Here is a 20,589-nt window from a genome sequence, read left to right on the forward strand (position 1 = left end):
ATATAATTATACAATGGAATATTATATAACATTTAAAAATGAACTACAGGTATACTTAAAGATGAATTTCAGAAATAATTAGTGGAAAAAAAACCAATTTTCAGAAAACTATATATAGTATGAAACGCTTAATTAAAGCCCCGAAACAAGTGAGACTAAAAATATATTGTTTAAGAATATATCTGTAAGTGATAAAAAGATGTCAAGAAGATAGTAAGCGTCAAATACAGTCATGGTTACTTCTAGGGTGCAAGGTAAGGGGAGAAGCTAGGTTCGGGTTATGGAGGTAGGTGTGACAGTATTGGTAATGCCTTGGTTGTTAAATTGGATAGGGGGTTCACAGGAGTTTGTTTTATTATACAGTCATCCCCCTGTATCTGAGGTTTCTGCACTTGTTAATTCAACCAACCACAGAAAATACTCCCCGCAAAATAAAATTCCAGAAAGTTCCAAAAAGCCAGACTTGAATTTGCCATGTGCCAGCAACTGTTTACTTAGCATTTACATTGTATTTACAACTCTTTACCTAGACTTTACATTGTATTAGGTTTATAAGTAATCTAGAGATGATTTAAAGCATATGGAGGTTACGAATAGGTTATATGCAAGTACTGTGCCATTTTATATAAGGGACTTGAGCATCTGCAGATTTTTGTATCCATAGGGATCCTGGAAATAATCCCCTGTGGATACTGAGAGAAGACTGTACTTTATATACATTACATATATTCTTTCATATGTATCAAATATTAGTTACAGTGTAAAAAGATTCAGTTGTAAAATCAAAGACTTGTTTTCCTACAAAAGGGTACTGAAAGAAAGTATAGCTGTTCTAAGATACATGAATGGAATTAACTGAAATGTAATAGTTTATTGGTATTAAATAGGTCTATCTATTGAATAAAATGTCAGACCCGATTTTTTTTTTTTTTTTTTTTGACTGTGTTGGGTTTTTGTTGCTGCGCGCGGGCTTTCTCTAGTTGTGGCGAGTGGGGGCTACTCTTCGTTGCGGTGTGTGGGCTTCTCATTGGGGTGGCCTCTCGTTGTGGAGCATGGGCTCTAGGCATGCGGGCTTCAGTAGTTGTGGCGTGCAGGCTTCAGTAGTTGTGGTGCGTGGGCCCAGCAGCTGTGGCTCACAGGCTCTAGAGCGCAGGCTCAGTAATTGTGGCGCACGGGCTCAGTTGCCCCGTGGCATGTGGGATCTTCCTGGACCAGGGCTTGAACCCATGTACCCTGCATTGGCAGGCAGATTCTTAACCACTGCGCCACCAGGGAAGCCCCAGACCTGGTTCTTGATTAATACAAATTCAGGGAGTTTTTGTAGTTGTAGTTTTAATAAAACATCATTTCAAAGTTTCTAATATAATGCCTGATACATAGAAATGTTTAATAGATATGTTTTTTTCCTTTCTTCTAGTCAGAAGGTTAGTGAGAAGGAGTCTGTCTGCCCTTTAAAAATATCTGTGGTCTATTCAAAAATAATTGTTTTATATTATGAAAAATGCCTAGTTGGTTCTAGTTTGTACTGCTGTATATGGTAGTGTTCAATTTCTTTTGTGTGAAGACTTCAGTTGGTGTTGAACAAAGAAAATTATATGCTCTCGTTATGTGTGCTTTAATTTAGATGCTTAATGGCTTTTAATGTTACAAAATAAGTTTATTATTATATTATGATCTCATTTGTATTATATTGTCTTGCTCTTCCATATTTGTGGTGATATGGTCATGGTTTACGAAAACAATAATCCCTAAGAAATAGGTCATTAACAGTAGTTAACAATTACTTGTGATCTAGGGTAATGACTGATTTCTTTGGGATTATTGCAGTTATAAACCATAATTACAGATTATTACAGCAATAATTATTTTGTTAAAGGAAAAATTGTTCTGTTCTTGAACAGCTGCTAAAACAAGTGCCTTGAACGTTTCAGAATAAATCGAAAAATGAAAAACTATAGTGGAAATGTAATCTAAGATGAGATTTAAAAAAAAATTATAGATAGGAAACTCATGTATAGGATATTTAAATTTCTAAATGCAATTTAGATTTATGGATTTACATGGTTCTTTAAACTTTGTGGATATAATTCCGTAACCAATGTAACTTTTTAACATCTATTATTCTGAACGCTGTAACTCTAATATTCTAGAGTTTTAGGGTAAGGTTTAATGTGTATGAGAAATATCACTCATTCAGTGAAATAGGAAAATTGTATTTGATAGATTAATTTAAATGCCTTTATATTTCATTGCATTGTTCATTTCTAACACTAATCCTAATTTATTCAGTTAGTAGTTGTTAATTTTTAGAGTTAAAAATTCATGCTTTTCTGTCTCGTACAATAGAAATCACTGCTTTCTAAAACAGAACAGGGAAAGAGTAAATATACATCCTACTTCTCTCTGAATAAACTTCCTTCAAAATTTACCATAATTTTAGAAAAAATGCTCACAATTGATCACATGCTATCTTTGCATAGCATTCTTTGATATCAAAGCCTTAATTTCAAGGTCACAAAATAAAATGAATTAAAGAATAAAAAATTAAAATTTGAGAAATTCTTGTCCTATATTTAATATTTATTATTAGACAGTGATACTCATCACACTGCATTGAAAAATCATTTTTTCACTTTTCTCTCTCTCACCAGGTTCAATCTGTTGGGCATAGGGTCTCTTTCTCCCTTCTCACCCTGCCTCATACATGTTTAGTTATATCCCAGTGGATGGAACATGGCACATAGCAGATATTCAGCAAATGAATTTTCTGAAAATTCTTGAGAGTTTTTTTCAGTTCAGGGTTTTTGTTTGTAGACACAGCTAACTGTAAGTAGCTTTAATTGCGACAAGCCTCTTTGGTAGAGAGGGAAGAACTTAAAAATTCTTAAATATTGTGTGACTTCATTTTCTTGAGCAGCTTTAAAGTAAAACTTAGAATGGACATATAAATATTCCATATTGATATGTTTTATGGCTTTTGTAGCTATGATATAGAAGAACTAAAAACGGTATAGCTATTTAATAATAATAATAATAGCCAACATTTAGTCAGCCCTTGTAGCAGGAATTATTATGAGTACTTTACGTGCAGAATACCATTCAGTGCTGTCAGAAGCCTATGAGCCAATTATTATTATCATCTTCATATTTATAAATGAGGAAATTAAAGCCAAAAAGATTGAGTAACAAGCATAATAAATAGTAGAGGCAGAATTTGAATCCAAGTTGTGCTCTTGGTAGCTAAATTGTACTGCCTCCATTTTTAAATATTGATCTTCCAACAGAGAAATATAAAAGTTTCATGTATAATCAGTGTCTGTTTTCAAGATGGCTTGTTTTATGAAGAGCTAGTAGACAGGTGTTTCTACATTTACATTAGTTATAAACTCCAAAAGTAAGTTTGCTTATTTTAAATTCAGCTATTCAACAAATGTTAATTTCATGTGTCACATATACTTGGTTTTAGGGTGGCTGGTTTGGGAATCGAAAGAAGTATGAATGCCCTAGAAATGATCCCAAAGGGAGATGCAGTCTCATCTGTAGTAAAAATCTGGGAGACAGGTAGAGAACAGTCAGGATTAGGAATTAAAATGTATTAAATAAACACTTAAGAGGTTGTTGGATCATCAAGGTCTGTCTAGCTGATTGACCACTGTGTTGTTCAAATACTTCCTTTAATCAGTCTTGAGAGGAAGTGGTACATATCTCATAATGGTATGAGAATGGACTCTTGGAAATCCATTGCCTATATTTGAATCATATACTTCTTAATAGGGATTTGTGACACTAAATAAATATAGGTACAGATAATACATATAATGTTTAAAATAGTACTTAGTGCATGGTAAGTACTATTTAAATGTTTGCTATTATTTTTAGTAATAAATAGTGAAGCTTACTTTAAGCAAAATTAGTATCTAAGAATCTAAATAGATAAAATATATAAAGAAGGTTATTATTTAGATTTAAATAATATTTTTCATTTTGAGAAATAATTTGCAGTAAGATATTTTAAAAATAATGACTCTTATAGGGCAGGTAAGTTATTATACTACATTCACCAAAGATTATGGTCACAATGTTTTAGATTCGTATCAATTATATAAAATGTGTATGCCCCACACACATTGGAGCACAATCTATTAATGATAACCTTTGTAAGATTCTGAGAAATACAGTCGATTCTCCTTATTTGGTATTTAATGTTCTATAAAGTTTCTGTGAACACTGAATTAGCAAATATTAAACCATTGCTCCTAGGGGAAATACAGGTTGGGTTCCTGCAGGCTTCTGGTCACATTTTCATCGACTGATCAACATATAACCTTGTGTTATGTGTTCCTGCTTAAAGACACTTTACATTAATATATATCATTGATTCGTTAACATTGAACTCACAGCCAACAGCACTACAACCCATGCCTGGACGAAGCTTAACACGTGTATTTTCTCTACAAGGTACATAATAGCTTTTTTTTTCACTTAGGAACACTAGGCAACACATTAGCACTACTCTTGTTGACTATTTTAAACAGTGAAATTATAAACAAGGAGCACAAAAGTGCAAAAACAATGTGATACCAAAAAGATACCAAAAAGGGATACTTAGCTGTTTATAGTATGAGAGATGAAACAAGAAAGCAGATTGTTGCTTTGTTGTACCTAATCGTGGAATGTGAACATTGGGCAACTTAAATTATTTGCTGTTCTGCATCTGTCCATGAATGATCACAAGTATTGATTTGGGGGATTACAAATAAATTTTACCAAGTAGATGAATTTGCAAATAGCGGGATAGACTAGATCATACCTTGTATTGAATGTGCGTTAAGAAGCTGCTTTTATATAAGCAATAGAAATGTAACTACCATTAACATTCATTTTTAATAACGGCTCTACATTTTAATGTTTACTAAATTGATAATAAGCTGTTAACTTCTTCTTGCCTGTTTCATGCTGTATTTTCTATGTAGTGATTTCTTTTTTTTTTTTTTTTTTTTTTAGAAATTTCATGTAATGTCTGAAACATTTATATTAACATATTTCCATACAAATAACCCAATGAAAGTTTAGTATTAGTTGTTTTGTTTGTTTTTTTATACTGCAGGTTCTTATTAGGCATCAATTTTATACACATCAGTGTATACATGTCAATCCTAATCGCCCAATTCAGCACACCACCATCCCCACCCCACCGCAGTTTTCCCCCCTTGGTGTCCATATGTCCATTCTCTACATCTGTGTCTCAACTTCTGCCCTGCAAACTGGCTCATCTGTACCATTTTTCTAGGTTCCACATACATGCATTAATATACGATATTTGTTTTTCTCTTTCTGACTTACTTCACTCTGTATGACAGTCTCTAGATCCATCCACGTCTCAACAAATGACTCAATTTCGTTCCTTTTTATGGCTGAGTAATATTCCATTGTATATATGTACCACATCTTCTTTATCCATTCGTCTGTTGATGGGCATTTAGGTTGCTTCCATGACCTGGCTATTGTAAATAGTGCTGCAATGAACATTCGGGTGCATGTGTCTTTTTGAATTACGGTTTTCTCTGGGTATATGTCCAGTAGTGGGATTGCTGGGTCATATGGTAATTCTATTTTTAGTTTTTTTAAGGAACCTCCATATTGTTCTCCATAGTGGCTGTATCAATTTACATTCCCACCAACAGTGCAAGAGGGTTCCCTTTTCTCCACACCCTCTCCAGCATTTGTTGTTTGTAGATTTTCTGATGATGCCCATTCTAACAGGAGTGAGGTGATACCTCATTGTAGTTTTGATTTGCATTTCTCTAATAATTAGTGATGTTGAGCATCTTTTCATGTGCTTCGTGGCCGTCTGTATGTCTTCTTTGGAGAAATGTCTATTTAGGTCTTCTGCCCATTTTTGGATTGGGGTGTTTGTTTCTTTAATAATGAGCTGAATGAGCTGTTTATATATTTTGGAGATTAATCCTTTGTCCGTTGATTTGTTTGCAAATATTTTCTCCCATTCTGAGGGTTGTCTTTTCGTCTTGTTTATGGTTTCCTTTGCTGTGCAAAAGCTTTGAAGTTTCATTAGGTCCCACTTGTTTATTTTTGTTTTTATTTCCATTACTCTAGGAGGTGGATCAAAAAAGATCTTGCTGTGATTTATGTCAAAGAGTGTTCTTCCTATGTTTTCCTCTAAGAGTTTTATAGTGTCCAGTCTTAGATTTAGGTCTCGAATCCATTTTGAGTTTATTTTTGTGTATGGTGTTAGGGAGTATTCTAATTTCATTCTTTTACATGTAGCTGTCCAGTTTTCCCAGCACCACTTATTGAAGAGACTGTCTTTTCTCCATTGTATATCTTTGCCTCCTTTGTCATAGATTAGTTGACCATAGGTGCGTGGGTTAATCTCTGGGCTTTCTATCTTGTTCCATTGATCTATGTTTCTGTTTTTGTGCCAGTACCATATTGTCTTGATTACTGTAGCTTTGTAGTATAGTCTGAAGTCAGGGAGTCTGATTCCTCCAGCTCCATTTTTTTCCCTCAAGACTGCTTTGGCTATTCGGGGTCTTTTGTGTCTCCATACAAATTTTAAGATGATTTGTTCTAGCTCCGTAAAAAATGCCATTGGTAATTTGATAGGGATTGCATTGAATCTGTAGATTGCTTTGGGTAGTATACTCATTTTCACAATGTTGATTCTTCCAATCCAAGAACATGGTATATCTCTCCATCTGTTGGTATCATCTTTAATTTCTTTCATCAGTGTCTTATAGTTTTCTGCATACAGGTCTTTTGTCTCCCTAGGTAGGTTTATTCCTAGGTATTTTATTCATTTTGTTGCAATGGTAAATGGGAGTGTTTCCTTAATTTCTCTTTCAGATTTTTCATCATTAGTGTATAGGAATGCAAGAGATTTCTGTGCATTAATTTTGTATCCTGCAACTTTACCATATTCATTGATTAGCTTTAGCAGTTTTCTGGTGGCAGTTTTAGGATTCTCTATGTATAGTATCATGTCATCCGCAAACAGTGACAGTTTTACTTCTTCTTTTCCAATTTGTATTCCTTTTATTTCTTTTTCTTCTCTGATTGCCGTGGCTAGGACTTCCAGAACTATGTTGAATAATAGTGGTGAGAGTGGACATCCTTGTCTCATTCCTGATCTTAGAGGAAATGCTTTCAGTTTTTCACCATTGAGAATGATGTTTGCTGTGGGTTTGTCATATATGGCCTTTATTATGTTGAGATAGGTTCCCTCTATGCCCACTTTCTGGAGAGTTTTTATCAGAAATGGGTGTTGAATTTTGTCAAAAGCTTTTTCTGCATCTATTGAGATGATCATATGGTTTTTATTCTTCAATTTGTTAATATGGTGTATCACATTGATTGATTTGCGTATATTGAAGAATCCTTGCATCCCTGGGATAAATCCCACTTGATCGTGGTGTATGATCCTTTTAATGTGTTGTTGGATTCTGTTTGCTAGTATTTTGTTGAGGATTTTTGCATCTATATTCATCAGTGATATTGGTCTGTAATTTTCTTTTTTTGTAGTGTCTTTGTCTGGTTTTGGTATCAGGGTGATGGTGGCCTCATAGAATGAGTTTGGGAGTGTTCCTTCCTCTGCAATTTTTTGGAAGCGTTTGAGAAGGATGGGTGTTAGCTCTTCTCTAAATGTTTGATAGAATTCACCTGTGAAGCCATCTGGTCCTGGACTTTTGTTTGTTGGAAGATTTTTAATCACAGTTTCAATTTCATTACTTGTGATTGGTCTGTTCATATTTTCTGTTTCTTCCTGGTTCAGTCTTGGAAGGTTATACCTTTCTAAGAATTTGTCCATTTCTTCCAGGTTGTCCATTTTATTGGCATAAAGTTGCTTGTAGTAGTCTCTTAGGATGCTTTGTATTTCTGCGGTGTCTGTTGTAACTTCTCCTTTTTCATTTCTGATTTTATTGATTTGAGTCCTCTCCCTCTTTTTCTTGATGAGTCTGGCTAATGGCTTATCAATTTTGTTTATCTTCTCAAAGAACCAGCTTTTAGTTTTATTGATCTTTGCTATTGTTTTCTTTGTTTCTATTTCATTTATTTCTGCTCTGATCTTTATGATTTCTTTCCTTCTGCTAACTTTGGGTTTTGTTTGTTCTTCTTTCTCTAGTTTCTTTAGGTGTAAGGTTAGATTGTTTACTTGAGATTTTTCTTGTTTCTTTAGGTAGGCTTGTATAGCTATAAACTTCCCTCTTAGAACTGCTTTTGCTGCATCCCATAGGTTTTGGGTCATCGTGTTTTCATTGCCATTTGTCTCTAGGTATTTTTTGATTTCCTCTTTGATTTCTTCAGTGATCTCTTGGTTATTTAGTAACGTATTGTTTAGCCTCCATGTGTTTGTCTTTTTTACGTTTTTTTCCCTGTAATTCATTTCTAATCTCATAGCGTTGTGGTCAGAAAAGATGCTTGATATGATTTCAATTTTCTTAAATTTACTGAGGCTTGATTTGTGACCCAAGATGTGATCTATCCTGGAGAATGTTCCGTGCGCACTTGAGAAGAACGTGTAATCTGCTGTTTTTGGATGGAATGTCCTATATATATCAATTAAATCTATCTGGTCTATTGTGTCATTTAAAGCTTCTGTTTCCTTATTTATTTTCATTTTGGATGATCTGTCCATTGGTGTAAGTGAGGTGTTAAAGTCCCCCACTATTACTGTGTTACTGTCGATTTCCTCTTTTATAGCTGTTAGCAGTTGCCTTATGTATTGAGGTGCTCCTATGTTGGGTGCATATATATTTATAATTGTTATATCTTCTTCTTGGATTGATCCCTGGGTCATTATGTAGTGTCCTTCCTTGTCTCTTGTAACATTCTTTATTTTAAAGTCTATTTTATCTGATATGAGTATAGCTACTCCAGCTTTCTTTTGATTTCCATTTGCATGGAATATCTTTTTCCATCCCCTCACTTTCAGTCTGTATGTGTCCCTAGGTCTAAAGTGGGTCTCTTGTAGACAGCATATATATGGGTCTTGTTTTTGTATCCATTCAGCCAGTCTATGTCTTTTGGTTGGGGCATTTAATCCATTCACGTTTAAGGTAATTATCGATATGTATGTTCCTATGACCATTTTCTTAATTGTTTTGGGTTTGTTTTTGTAGGTCCTTTTCTTCTCTTGTGTTTCCCACTTAGAGAAGTTCCTTTAGCATTTGTTGTAGAGCTGTTTTGGTGGTGCTGAATTCTCTTAGCTTTTGCTTGTCTGTAAAGCTTTTGATTTCTCCATCAAATCTAAATGAGATCCTTGCTGGGTAGAGTAATCTTGGTTGTAGGTTCTTCCCTTTCATCACTTTAAGTATATCATGCCACTCCCTTCTGGCTTGCAGAGTTTCTGCTGAGAAATCAGCTGTTAACCTTATGGGAGTTCCCTTGTATGTTATTTGTCGTTTTTCCCTTGCTGCTTTCAATAATTTTTCTTTGTCTTTAATTTTTGCCACTTTGATTACTATGTGTCTCGGCGTGTTTCTCCTTGGGTTTATTCTGTATGGGACTCTCTGCGCTTCCTGGACTTGGGTGGCTATTTCCCTTCCCATGTTAGGGAAGTTTTCGACTATAATCTCTTCAAATATTTTCTCTGGTCCTTTCTCTCTCTCTCTTCTCCTTCTGGGACCCCTATAATGCGAATGTTGTTGCGTTTCATGTTGTCCCAGAGGTCTCTTAGGCTGTCTTCATTTCTTTTCATTCTTTTTTCTGTAGTCTGTTCCGCAGCAGTGAATTCCACCATTCTGTCTTCCAGGTCACTTATCCGTTCTTCTGCCTCAGTTATTCTGCTATTGATTCCTTCTAGTGTAGTTTTCATTTCAGTTATTGTATTGGTCATCTCTGTTTGTTTGTTCTTTAATTCTTCTAGGTCTTTGTTAATCATTTCTTGCATCTTCTCAATCTTTGCCTCCATTCTTATTCCGAGGTCCTGGATCATCTTCACTATCATTATTCTGAATTCTTTTTCTGGAAGGTTGCCTATCTCCACTTCATTTAGTTGTTTTTCTGGGGTTTTTTCTTGTTCCTTCATCTGGTACATAGCCCTCTGCCTTTTCATCTTCTCTATCTTTCTGTAACTGTGGTTTTTGGTCCACAGGCTGCAGGATTGTAGTTTTTCTTGCTTCTGCTGTCTGCCCTCTGGTGGTTCTGTAATGATTTCTTAATAACCCATGTCTATTTGATAACTTATGTATGCCAGGCACTGTTTCAGGCTCTGGATATGCACTAGACAACCAAACAGAAAAAATAACAGCTATCATGCAGTTTACATTCTATTGGAATAGACAAGTAACAAAGCAAGATAAATAATAAAATATATATTATGTTAGAAAGTGATAAGTGCTAAAATTTAAAAAAATAATGAATCAGGAAAGGTGGATATGAAATGTTGGCAGATTGTATTCTGGTTATCTTTTGCCCAAAACTTAGTGGTTTATCAAATAACAATTTTATTCTTATCTCTCAGTGTTCTCTGGGATTGATAAGTTTCAACTGGATGGTTCTCCTTTGGAGCCTTTCAGGTGCTGTAATCAGGTGACAGCTGCAGCTGGCATCACCTGAATGATTCTTTACTCACAAGTCTGTTCTCTTTGCTGGAATGTTTGATGAATGGGCTATAGTTGGGCATTTCTCTCTCCATGTAGTCTCTCTACATGGCTAGCCTTTAGGTCCCAGGGTATGTGGTCTTCTTACATGGTGAATGGCTTCCCCTAAGTGAACATTCCCTGAGAGACTGGAGGAAGCTGCCAGTTCTCTTAAAGGCTAAGCCCAGTACTGGAATAAATGTCACTTCTACCATATTCTTTTAGTCAAAGCAGTCACAGTCCAGCCCAGACTTACAAAGGATTGGAAAAATAAACTCTACTTCCTGATGGCAATTTCATACATGGAGGGAAGGAATTGATGGGTGTCTTGAAGACACGCTACCATACTCTAGGTATTGAAAATTGATAGGATAGCTGTGTAAGACCTGACTGAGAAGGTGCATTCAAAGTGAGACTAGTCAACATGGTTGTATCTTTTTGCAGGTACATTAAGCTGTGTGAGGATAGGCAAAGAGTAGGTGGGGATTTGGATTTAAACAATTACGGTTTCGTAAGATGGGTATGTCGGAGGAAGAGAGAAATTGACATTGTATGCAAGACAGAGATTATAATGATTGACAGTAGAACTGGAGGTAGGTAAGCAGGGTAGAGAAGACATGAAGGGTGTAAGAAAGTGAAAAAAATGACAGATCCCAAAAAACTATTAGAACTGATAAAAGAGTAACAAAGTTGCAGGATACAAGATCAATAGACAGAAATCAACAGTGGGTTTATATATTATCAATGAACAATCAAAAATGAAGTGAAGATAGCAAGTCCACTTACAATAGCATTAAAAAGAATAAACTACTTAGGTAAAAACTTTACAAAAGAAGTGTTAAGTCTTGTACACTGACACTGTAAAACATTATTAAATCAAAGATCTAAATAAATTGGAAGACATCATGGTCATGGTTCAGAAGACTTAATATTGTTAAGAAGACAGTATTCCTCAAATTGACTTAATGGATTCAGTGTAATCTCTGTCAAAATCCCAACTGGCTTCTTCTCAGGAATTGACAAGCTGATCCTTAAATTAATGTGGAAATCCAGAAGACCCAGGATATCCAAAATAATCTTGAAAAAAAAAACAAAGTTGAAAGACTCACACTTCCTGATTTCAAAATATACGACAGAGCAATAGTAATCAAGACAGTGTGGTATTGGTGTAAAGGTAGATACTAGATCAGTGAGATGTAGTTGAGAGTTAAGGTATAAACCCTCCAATTTGTAATCAGTTGATTTTTGACTGTGGTAGGAAGACAGTTCAATGACAGAAGGATTGTGTTTTCAACAAATGATGCTGGGACAGCTGGATGTCCACATGCAAAAGAATGAAGTTGGAACCCTATATTTACACAAAAATTAAATCAAAATGAATCATAGACCTAAATGTAAGAGTTAAAGCTATGAAACTCTTAGAAGAAAACATAGGACTAAATCTTCATGACTTTGATTTGGGCAATGGTTTCTTAGATTTGACAGCAAAAGCTGAAATAACAAAGGAAAAATTAGCAATATGTACCACATGAGAATTAAACATTTCTGTGCATCAGAGGACACCATGAAGAAAATGAAAACAACCCACAGAATGGGAGAAAATATTTGCTAATCATATGTCTGACAAGAGACTTGTATCTAGAATATATAAAGAACTCTTACAACTCAATAATAAAAAAGATAAATAACCCAATTTTAAACTGAGCCAAGGATTTAAATAGACATTTCTCCAAAGAAGACATACAAATGGCCAATAAGCACATGGAAAATGCTCAACATTGTTGGTCATTAGGGAAAGACATGTCAGAATTACAACATACCACTTCATACCCACTAGGACAGATACATTAAAAAGATAATAACAAGTGTTGGCAAGGATTTGGAGAAGTTGGGCTTTCATACATAGCTGGTTGGAATGTATTGATAAAATGGTACAGCTGCTTTTGGAAAGCAGTTTGGCAGTTCCTCAAAATGTTAAAATATAGGTATCATATGACCCACCAATTCCAATTCTAGGTATATCTGAGAGAAATGAAAACATACCTGCATTAAAAACTGTACACAAATGTTCATAGAAGCACTATTTACAAAGCCAAAGGGTGGAAACAGCCCAAATGCCCATCAACTTTGGAGTAGATAAACAAAACGTGATATACCCAAACAATGGAATGTTATTTGGCCATAAAAACGAATGAAGTACCAATACAGGCTATAACATGGATGATCTTTACACATTACACTAAGTGAAAGAAGACAGTCACAAAGATCACATATTTTATGATTCTATTCATATGAAATAGAATGGGAAAAATCTAAGGAGACATAAAGTAGATTAGTGGTTGCTTAGGGCTGGAGAGAGTGGGTACAGAGTAGGATTTCTTTTGAGAGGGATGAATATGTTCTAAAACTAGAATGTGGTGGTGGTTGTACAACCCTGTGAATTTATTAGAAAATGTTGAATTGTATACTTTAAGTGAGTGAATCGTATGGTATGTGAATTATATTTCAGTAAAGTTGTTTAGGTGATAGGTTCAAGTGACTGGAGGTTCCCAGTAGAACAAAGAAGGATTGTTGGAGTTGGAAGATTCATTTTTGTAGATATTGAAATCATTACTGGTTATGATAAAAAAAAAATACTGTTGGAAAGAGTGGCAGTGAACCAGCAGCCAACACGGTCAAAAAAATAAGGAGTAACAACCTGAAGGAGAGTAGATAATTGCAATAAGAAAGAGAATTTGGTAGTATGATGACATAGGATGTAAAGCTGAGTGCTTTTACAATGGAGAGAGAGGAGACTGTTCTGGAGGTAAAAATGAGGAACATCAAGTGAACATCTGGGTTCAAGGCCCAAGTTACAAGAGGTGTGGAAGAGAAATCAGCTACCACTTGAGAGGGTCCACAGAAGGAAGCGGGGTCATCAGGGGAGAGCATTATGTTATTAATAGGCGTTTATATTGATCATAAAATACATTTCAACTGCATATGGTAACTTAATATTGCTATCTTCAGTTTCCTACATGGGCCTTTTTTTGTGTTACTTTTTTCACTAATTATACATGTCTTGAAGCTTGAGTCTGTTTTATGAATTACTTGATCAAATTAGTGTTCTGTTTTACATTGGTAATGTAGAAGGCTACATACTTAAGTCAGTTCTGATTTATTTATGGCTTTGTGATAGGTTAAGGGATGTGGATACTTACCAGGTTATATTTCTGCCTTACAGGAAGTTTGTCACCTCAAGAGACTTATGTCTCTCCAGAAGTTTGAAGGAATTGTTGATTAGTTGTAGTGACTGGTAGAATCCACAGGAATATAGGAAGAATGTGTTTTTCTTCCCACATTTATTTATCCTTCCTAGGTCTTCTAACAAGCATGGGCAGTCTCTTTTCAATACCTTGTAAAAAACACTTCAGTTCACTTGAAAAAGTTTCCCAATACAGAAACATAGTTGATTTTAGTATTATAAAATAGCCGGCTCATCTTTGAAAAGTCAGTCCCCAAGATTAGCACAAAGTTTCTTTTTAGAAAAATAATTGGTTTGTTGTTAATTATTCATAAATGTCTCAAAAATCCTGGAGAATTTGATACATAGATCAATGAATCTAGAGAAGTAAAGTAATGTACCTAAACAAAAATTATTCAATAAATACCTCCATTTCTAAATTAGTCAATTTTGGCTGCCCCCAAAGTAAGATTTCTGAAAACTATAAGGCGTTGCCATTTGTGCCACTGTTATAAAGTTATTTAGTCCTTTGCTACTACTGCCTGTGAGGTTAATCTGGTTGTCAAACAATGTAATTTGCATAGTGAAAATTTTGGATTTTTAAAAAATTATGCATAAACATGTAAAGGGAGTAAATGTATACCATCCATTATCTTCCAAGCCTGGGCAATTTAAAAAATGATCAGACTGGTACTACCATGATATTGACTATTCAGAGAAGGTACTGGTCATTGGATCATACTGGTACTTAATAACAGCCCTTGATGTTGACATAACATTTGGTGTTTTGTTATCAAATTTATGTTAATCAAACCTTCATGGTAGATATTATTTTCTCCATTTTGCAAATGAAAATCCTAAGCCCTAAAGAGGTAAGTAACTTATGCAAGATCACATAGCAGATTGGTAGAGCTGGGATTCATAGTTGTATCAGACTCTAAAATGTGTCATTTTCACTATTATACTACCTTGGTGAACTTACAATCCAACTCTTCACGCTGTCAAGAACTGAGTTCACAGTAGTTTATCACTTGTTTGGAAGAACTTTTGCTAATTTTAGAATATTGTGAAAAATAAGCTTTGTTTCTATCAATACTTTCTAAACGATTTTTTCCTTGTTATATATTAGGACGTCTTGCCTGGCTGGTATACTTGGTTGGGACAGTTGTTGGAGGAAGATTAACATATACCAGTACAGATGAACATGATGCTATGGATGGAGAATTATCCTGTCGGTAAGTAGTAGCCATATAATTTACAGAAATTTATGAAGTACTTAGAAATTTAGTTACTGAGCTGCTATTATGAGCTAAAGCATTTTGTACTTGGCCTTTTGGAGAAGGTATTATTTTCCTTTTTACTGATGAGAAAACCAAGGCTTAAGTGATTTGTAAAAGTTATATCTCTAATAAGTAGTATAGTCAAATATATTCATATGAATAATATGAGCTGGTTTTCCATATATTTTAATTCATTTTTAATAACATCTTTATAACAAAGTAATACATGTTTTTGTTGAACACTAAAGATTCAAATGAAAACAAAGTTATATATTAATTTGGAAATAACTACTTTCATTTGGTAAAGATCTTTGAGTCTTTTTAATTAATGTTTGAGAGTATATGTACATTACATGTGTATTTTTCAACTTTTTTTCAACAAAAGGTATACTGTAATATTGTTTTGTAAACTAAAATGGGGATACTAGTACTATATCTAATTCATTTTGGGCTGTTATAAGGATTAAATGAGTTAATAATTTTAAAATAATTTTAAAGTGCTTAGGACAATGCCTGGCAAATAGTAACACTATATTACCAGAAAAAAACCCCAAATAATTCTTTTTTAAAAACTCAAACATAACAATTATATAAACATCTTATCTAGACATGAAATATTCTAAGCTATACCATAATTTAAATAGATCCTTGCTTTGGGAATTTTAGGTTGTTTCTCAATTTTTCCTTATTATAAAGGTGAATATTCTTTTAGCTGTATCTTTGTGTAGATCAAAATAATTTTATTAGAGTTAAGTCCTAAAAGCTGAATAGCTGGTTGAATAGTATATAGCACTTTAAAGACTTTCAATACACATTACCAAATGGCCTTCTGGAAAAGTTGTACCAGTTTATCCTCTGAACCCAAAGGCCATGAGAAGCTATTGTTGTTGTTTTTTTTCTTTTTGATTGATTGATTGATTGCTATGTTGGGTCTTCGTTTCTGTGCGAGGGCTTTCTCTAGTTGCGGCAAGCGGGGGCCACTCTTCATCGCGGTGCGTGGGCCTCTCACTATCATGGCTTCTCTTGTTGCGGAGCACAGGCTCCAGACGCGCAGGCTCAGTAGTTGTGGCTCACGGGCCTAGTTGCTCCGTGGCATGTGGGATCTTCCCAGACCAGGGCTCGAACCCGTGTCCCCTGCATTAGCAGGCAGATTCTCAACCACTGCGCCACCAGGGAAGCCCCTGTTGTTTTTTTTTTTTGCAATTGAACACTAGGTGGTAGGATTCTTATCTTTGCCAGTTCATAGGTAACTAATGTCTCATTTTAATTTGTATTTCTTTGTTTACAAGTGGTGTCAAACATTCTTTTCCATTCCTTTTCTTGCCCTTTCTGTTTTCTCTTTGTGATTTTTTATTATATATAGATTGTATCATTCACCCGGTTTTCTTTTATGATTATCTTTCCTAATCCGTAAGAACTCAGTATATATCAAAGATTGTAATATTTTGCTATTCATTTTGAATACGTTTTCTCCATATGTTTTAATTTGTTTTAGAAATTGCTTTTTTACTGGCTTTAAATATTTATATATTAAGATCTATGAATTTTTTCTTTCATATTTTTTTCAATGCTCATGTTTAGGGAGGTTGTTCCACACCTGGATAATAAAAATATTCTGCTATATTTTCTCCTGGATCTTTTATGGTTTCAGCTTCTTATATTTAATTTTTAATATATCCAACATTTATTTTGTTATGTACTTTTTCGACAGTTTCCACGTGTTAACCAGTTAATGTCAAACCCCACCCTCTACTGATTTGAAATGCTGCATATATCTTACACAAAATTCTCATGTCTTTTTCTAGGCCTTTCATTCTTCTCCACTGATCTTGGAAGTCTATTTGTACACCACTGTCACCCTACTGAAGTCTTTAGTGTGATATTCTCCCTCATTATTATTCTTAAATATATTCCTAACTGTTTAATAAATTTGTTGCCATTTTGAATAGAAATTTCTCTCATTTCATACCCTTTTCAACCTTTAAACTACCTCATTTCAATGAAATTTGAATCTGAATGGAACATAAATATTTTTAGTTTTTCCTAAGATTTATTATTTCCAATATCAAACCACTTTAAAATATGACTGGGGCATTCTCAAAATGCTTTGATTAATTTTAAACCAAGTGAACAATGTGCTTCTGTACCATCTTTTAATATAACATTACATATTTAGTAAAGTGGGAATTAAGAATAATTTTTGCTATAGTTAGTCTGATTTTTTTTTTAATGTTTTCATCATCAAGTAGAGAATTACCCACTGGCACTATTTTCCTGAAAAATATATATAACAGGAAATAAACAAAAGTGGTGTGTATTTGCCAAGTAGAAAATTTTAATTTTTTCTTTAAGCGGCAAACATATTTAGCTCTAAGTAAGATTTGTTTTGTGTTTAGCCTGTTTTCCCTAGGAAACAAAGTCTTAGTTGAAGTTTATGGGCTAAGATTTTTTTGTGGGGTGGGAAAAAGGATACATTTTCAGGGAAGAAAGAATGAAGGAAAAGTGAGTAAAAGATAAAACAGGTTATGTGTTGATTAGTTGATGAAAATATTGTGACCAGAGTTCCTCGGGAACCTATTCCTGTATTACCTCTAGGAGCAGTGGTTCAGTATTTGCTAATTCAGTTTTTATGGCCATTTTGCAGCACATAACTACCATAAATAATGAGAATCAACTATAGAAGGTGGTGTATTACACACCTGGTTGCTCACTTTTACAGTTTTCCCCAGAAACCACATGGAACAGCTGTGCTTCAAAGCAGTCCATCTTGGTGGTGGGGGGGAATGGGGACTGAGGGCAAGTGGTTTATCTGTTCACTTATTTCTGCGTCCCATTTTTTTAGTGGTTGAAATCTACTCCCGGAGTGTATAACTTTTCCATACTTCTTAGTTGTGTCCCCTGGCCTCTTTGAGGAGCTGCTGGGGAAGCCAGAGCTACTATTGGTCCTGTTGGTTGGAGGTAGGGGCTGGCTGGAGCTATGGTAGGCCTTTCCTCCCCCTGAGTGAGGATTTATAACTGCAGGAGCTGTGCGAGTCTTTACTGGGACTACAAGGCAAGTGGTTGAGCCCAGGGACAGGAGGAGAGGTGGTGGGGTTGGTGGGGGGTTAAACAGGGCCGAGTAGATTCAAGGTGGGGTATGTACCAGGACTTACATAATTTGCCTAGAAAAAACATAAATATATGTGTTTTAACATACTGAGATTTTAAATTAAATAAGAATGATGTTTTATGTAAAATTTTAAAATATCAATTTCACATGGAGAAATTCTAGGTAACTGGAACTGTCATACTAGTGCCGTCTGGTGTTGTTATATGATAACCTTTTTAACTCCTGGGAGGATGCTACCAAATTAGAAGTTGAGAAGCTCCTGCCAAAAATCTATGTGTTATTTTATCAGAAAAAGGTTGATATTCATAAAAACTTCCAATATTGTGATAATGATATTTAAAACATGTTACTTTAACATTTTTAAATATGCTGCTTTAACTTAGCAAATAAGTATATTTGTGCTCGGGCCACACAATTCTGATTAAATAAAGATAATTTTATAGTCATTTCAGTTTCATTCATCATGACCAGAATGTAAACCTCTTGAGAGATTTCCCAGGGATTTTGTCTTATCCTGTATCCTCTCTAATTTGCTGGTGGCTGCTTCTTTTCGGCTCATTCCTCTCAGTTAGGCCACCCTCTGTTTCTGTTTCTTCATGTTGCTCTCACCTGGTCATCTCCCAATCATTCCTCATTATTCATTGAAGACTTTTGCAGCTAGCTCAGTGTTTTGCTCTCTGCCCCAAACCCTGCTGTGATATAGATGACTTCAACTTCTTTCCCATCCGGTAGTGTTGCTTCCTCTTCTCTACACAAGAAACTTCCAGTGGCTTCCTGTCACACGTGAAACAAATTCCAAATTCTTGCCATAGCCCAAAGTGTACTGTGCTACTTCTCAGACCTTATTTCCTATCCCTTTTCATTCACCTCAGCTACATACACTGACCTCCTTGCTACTGAGTATTACCAATATGTTTTCGCTTTAGGGCCTTCGCGCTTCTCTTCTGCTAGGCGTGCTTTCTCCCAGATGTTTGTGTAGTACTCCGTCACTTCAGTCAGGTCTGTACCCAGATGTCTCTACCTCTTTTGACCTCCCTATCCAAAATAACATCCTTATCCTACTTTATTTTTCTTCATAGTACTTATTACCTCTTGATGTTTGTTTGTTTATTCCACTAGAATAGGGAAGGAATAAGCTTTATCTGCTTTGTTCACTGCTGTATCTTTATCTCATCTGCCTGGCAAAACCTAAACTCTGAAGGAATTCAGAGTTTTCTCTTAATTTGTCGAGTGATAAAAGAAATTGCACACTTCTTTAGATAGGTACCATTGCCAACTAAGATATCTTTTTTTTTTTTTAACCTTAACTGAGCCCTCAGCATGGCTCAGTGATTTGTGTTATTTTAGTAATTCTTATCTTCTGACTTCCAAACACTTACTGAACTGTTTTCCTTGCATGTTTTGTCCCACATGTACCTCTAATTCAGTGACTAAACTTAAACTCGTCTCTTCCATCTACTCCCAACCCTGACTCTCTTTGTGTGTCTCATCACTGTCAACTCAATTGCCTAGGCTTGAATCCTGGGACTTCTCCTTAACTTTTTCTTTTTACTCTCACCAACATCCGTATAGTCATCAAATTCTGTCACTTCTACCTTCTGCTTATCCCAATTAGTCCAGTTATTTCTGTTACCCTTGCTGTTTTAACTCCTGTCATCATTTGCCCGGATTCATGCTACAGTTTTACTTGGGCACCTTGTTTCCTCTCTGGCTTTCTAAAATAAAGATGTGATTATGTCTGTGCTTTGCTTAAAGTCTGCAATGACTTTCATTGCTATTGGGATTAAAATCAGCGTGATTTATCAGGCTCTTCGTAATCTGGGTCCTGCCTGTTTCAGTAGCCTCATCTCGTGCCACTGTCTTATAGCCATATAGAACTTTTTTCAGCTCTTAAATGAGCCGTGCTTTCCCCGCCCCCCTCGCCCCACCCTGTCTAGAAAGCTGCACATGCTTTCCCCTTTCTCTTGACATTCTCTGCTCTGTTCCATCCTAGAATATTAGGAACTCTCGCTAATTTCTTTGTAGTGTTTATTATAGCACTTGTCATTCCTTATTCTAATTGCTTGTTTTACTGCCTTTCCCTGCGTAGGCTATAGATTTCTGGAGGACTGGGAATATATATGTTTCGCTCAGTATTGTATTCTGAACTCCTAATATCTACCTGCCATATTATAGGCCTTCAAATATTTGTTGACTGAATAAATACGTATGGAATTGGATATTAAGGGGAATATAAAAGAACTGATTATCCAAAAATTCATTTCTTTATACTTGAAATGGTGTACTTATACTTGGATCAAAATTATTTAATATTTATCTTTTTATTCCCTCCATGCTCCAAAGATAATTTAAGATAAAGGTAAAAATAAATGTAAGCCA

The 20,589-nt window shown here is 35.0% G+C and overlaps 1 protein-coding gene across 8 annotated transcripts in view; it reads left to right on the forward strand.

Moving 5' to 3' along the window:
- The window catches only part of RANBP17 (RAN binding protein 17), a 315,779-nt gene that overhangs the window by 56,358 nt on the left and 238,832 nt on the right, over nt 1–20,589 (forward strand). For all 8 annotated transcript variants that reach the window (XR_014241506.1, XM_082380852.1, XM_082380855.1 and 5 more), the window contains one exon: nt 14,951–15,056. Coding sequence is in view for 7 of the 8 variants with exons in the window: in XM_082380852.1 (XP_082236978.1) it covers nt 14,951–15,056 (106 nt within the window). In the remaining variant the exon portion in view is untranslated. The remainder of the gene's footprint in view (nt 1–14,950; nt 15,057–20,589) is intronic.

Source organism: Balaenoptera borealis (assembly GCF_965194805.1).
Source record: "Balaenoptera borealis genome assembly, chromosome: 2".
Classification (NCBI taxonomy): Eukaryota; Metazoa; Chordata; class Mammalia; order Artiodactyla; family Balaenopteridae; genus Balaenoptera; species Balaenoptera borealis.